The sequence below is a fragment of the Sprattus sprattus genome (assembly GCF_963457725.1).
Source record: "Sprattus sprattus genome assembly, chromosome: 8".
NCBI lineage: Eukaryota > Metazoa > Chordata > Actinopteri > Clupeiformes > Clupeidae > Sprattus > Sprattus sprattus.
Window position 1 is genome coordinate 27,985,806 of NC_137927.1, and position 2,500 is coordinate 27,988,305.

The 2,500-nt window shown below is 41.5% G+C and overlaps 1 protein-coding gene across 1 annotated transcript in view; it reads left to right on the forward strand.

Moving 5' to 3' along the window:
• pigg (phosphatidylinositol glycan anchor biosynthesis class G (EMM blood group)) overlaps positions 1-2,500 on the forward strand; it is a gene marked incomplete at its 3' end in the record, with an annotated part of 103,990 nt that overhangs the window by 89,495 nt on the left and 11,995 nt on the right. Inside the window, 1 exon segment of the mRNA XM_080843629.1 lies at positions 501-810. Within this exon segment, the coding sequence (XP_080699755.1) occupies positions 501-810 (310 nt within the window).

Here is a 2,500-nt window from a genome sequence, read left to right on the forward strand (position 1 = left end):
TGTATCTGTAATATGCTGTTTAACTTTTTAATTTAAGTGTAATCTGGTGTTTAACTGTTTAATTTAAGTGTAATCTGGTGTTTAACTGTTTAATTTGACTGTAATCTGCTGTTTAACTGTTTAATTTAAGTGTAATTTGGTGTTTAACTGTTTAATTTAAGTGTAATCTGGTGTTTAACTGTTTAATTTGACTGTAATCTGCTGTTTAACTGTTTAATTTAAGTGTAATCTGGTGTTTAACTGTTTAATTTAAGTGTAATCTGGTGTTTAACTGTTTAATTTGACTGTAATCTGCTGTTTAACTGTGTAATATAAGTGTAATCTGGTGTTGAACTGTTTAATTTGACTGTAATCTGCTGTTTAACTGTGTAATATAAGTGTAATCTGGTGTTTAACTGTTTAATTTGACTGTAATCTGCTGTTTAACTGTGTAATATAAGTGTAATCTGGTGTTCAACTGTTTAATTTAACTGTTTTTTTAAATCCCTCTGTATCCTCAGGGGCACAATGGAGGCACGCTTCGTCTACGTCTTCGTCCTGGGCATCCTCTTCACCGGAGCCAAGGACCTGCTCCGCTCGCAGCTGGTGTCTGCGGAGGCGCGTCTGCGCAGCAGGGGATTGTGGGAGGTGTACAGTGGCATGGTGCTGCTGGTGGCGCTGCTCCTGCGCGCCCACAACCTGCCCACACTGGCATGCTGCCTGCTGGTGCAGTCCCTCATGGCCCAGTTCATCTGGAAGAGGCTCCACTACGACGCCGCTCAGACTACCATCATGCACTACTGGTTCGGACAGGCCTTTTTCTACTTCCAGGTCAGTTTTATTTTTATTTATAAGGGGGTTCAGGCTCTGGGCTCTGTAACGCGCCTAGAGGCAATTGTATTGTTATGGCGCTATATAAATACAATTGAATTGAATTGAATTTAATTAGCATACACGCCTGTAAAGGCCATTGGGAAATGTGGCTTTAAGTGGATAACATTTTATGAGACAACATGGATGTGTAGTGAACCACGTCCAGGTACCATGTTTTTAACACCATTCCCCTTCACACGTCATACATTTGGTAACTTGGGCATCATAACAAATGTGCTTCTCCCAGTCGGAGATCTGATGGCAGAGGACAATGATTCGCTCAGATATTGGAAATCAGATTTTTCAGTGAAATGTTAATTGTCTGATGAAATCTTGAAGAGGGGTTGAAAATCAGTGTCTTGTAAGTACGAGGATAAATGTAAGGCTTGGGTGGCCCTTAGAGGAACCCCTTGTCGGCGTACCCCGTTAGTATTTCTGTGCCCGCGCATCGAAGTTCAAAGTGTTGTCTCCACTCTGTGAACCCTCTCATCACAAAGTGCAGAAGTTACATTAGGTCCCTCAGTGCTAGGTCCAGGTAGGCTCAGGTAGGCATCTTGCCATGGTCTCAGGGACAGGAATGGTTATGGGATCCTATGCCAAAGGCTTTGTTATTGAGCGTCTGTCCTGTCAAAGGTTTGTGAGAACAAGGTAAAACATTTTGTACCCCTTAATCTGTATAAATAATTCCCTGTCGCCAGTTTACACTCAATGTACCCATGATGCATCACTCTTTTAATTCATGTTTGTTCAAAAACACTAATACACTCTCTGACACATGTGCACTACCTGCATACCAACTGTTCCTATCTAGTATACATTCCCTTTTGTTTCCAAGAATATGTGCCAATAGTCAGTGTTGTACCTGAACGCGTCAATTGAACGAAAGTTCATGAACTCGTTCATAATTTTGGTGAACGTGAACTGAACGTTCTGTATTATTGCCTGATGAACGATACTGTGAACGCTGGTTCATTCTGGTGTCTGTGAACGGCACGTTCACTCTTTTTAATTTCGTTCAATAAGGTGCCAGATTTCTAGAGACTTCCAGGCGCAAAACACACATTTAACAGTCCTGTTTCCAATCGCTGCGTGTGCTTTCTTTTACTGTGAATGCCTGGCAAGTGTGAGAGCGGCGAAGTTGCATAGAGGCCGAAAGCGGTATTGCAGACATATAGCGATTTAGATTTTCTTTAGCTCGCAACATATTGAAAAAAAGACTGAACTAGTTCATTTTTTGGAGCTGTGAACTTAGTTCAAAATTTTTAATTATGAACTATGAACTGAACTAGTTCATGTAGAAAGTGAACTCTCCCAACACTGCCAATAGTTACATGAAAAATGTGAAATATTTTTTTGGGGCTATTTATTCCCCAAGAACACACTTTTTAAGTGAGTCTATGAGTCAGGTTCCATGTCCTTAAAGTTTGACAGAGTTTAAAATGAAGCTTCACTGCTCATCTCATTTTGCTTAAACAGAATCAGTCACAGTCACAGGCTCCTGTCTATGGGAGGATACTCTGCATGCCGCCTCCGTGGCCATAACCTCATTCATCGCTTTCATCTGCAATAGGATAGGACTGTCCCAATGTGTGCTCTGCTAAGCTGAGCTGGGCTGGCGTAATGATCAAGGTGCCCTACCCCGATCGTA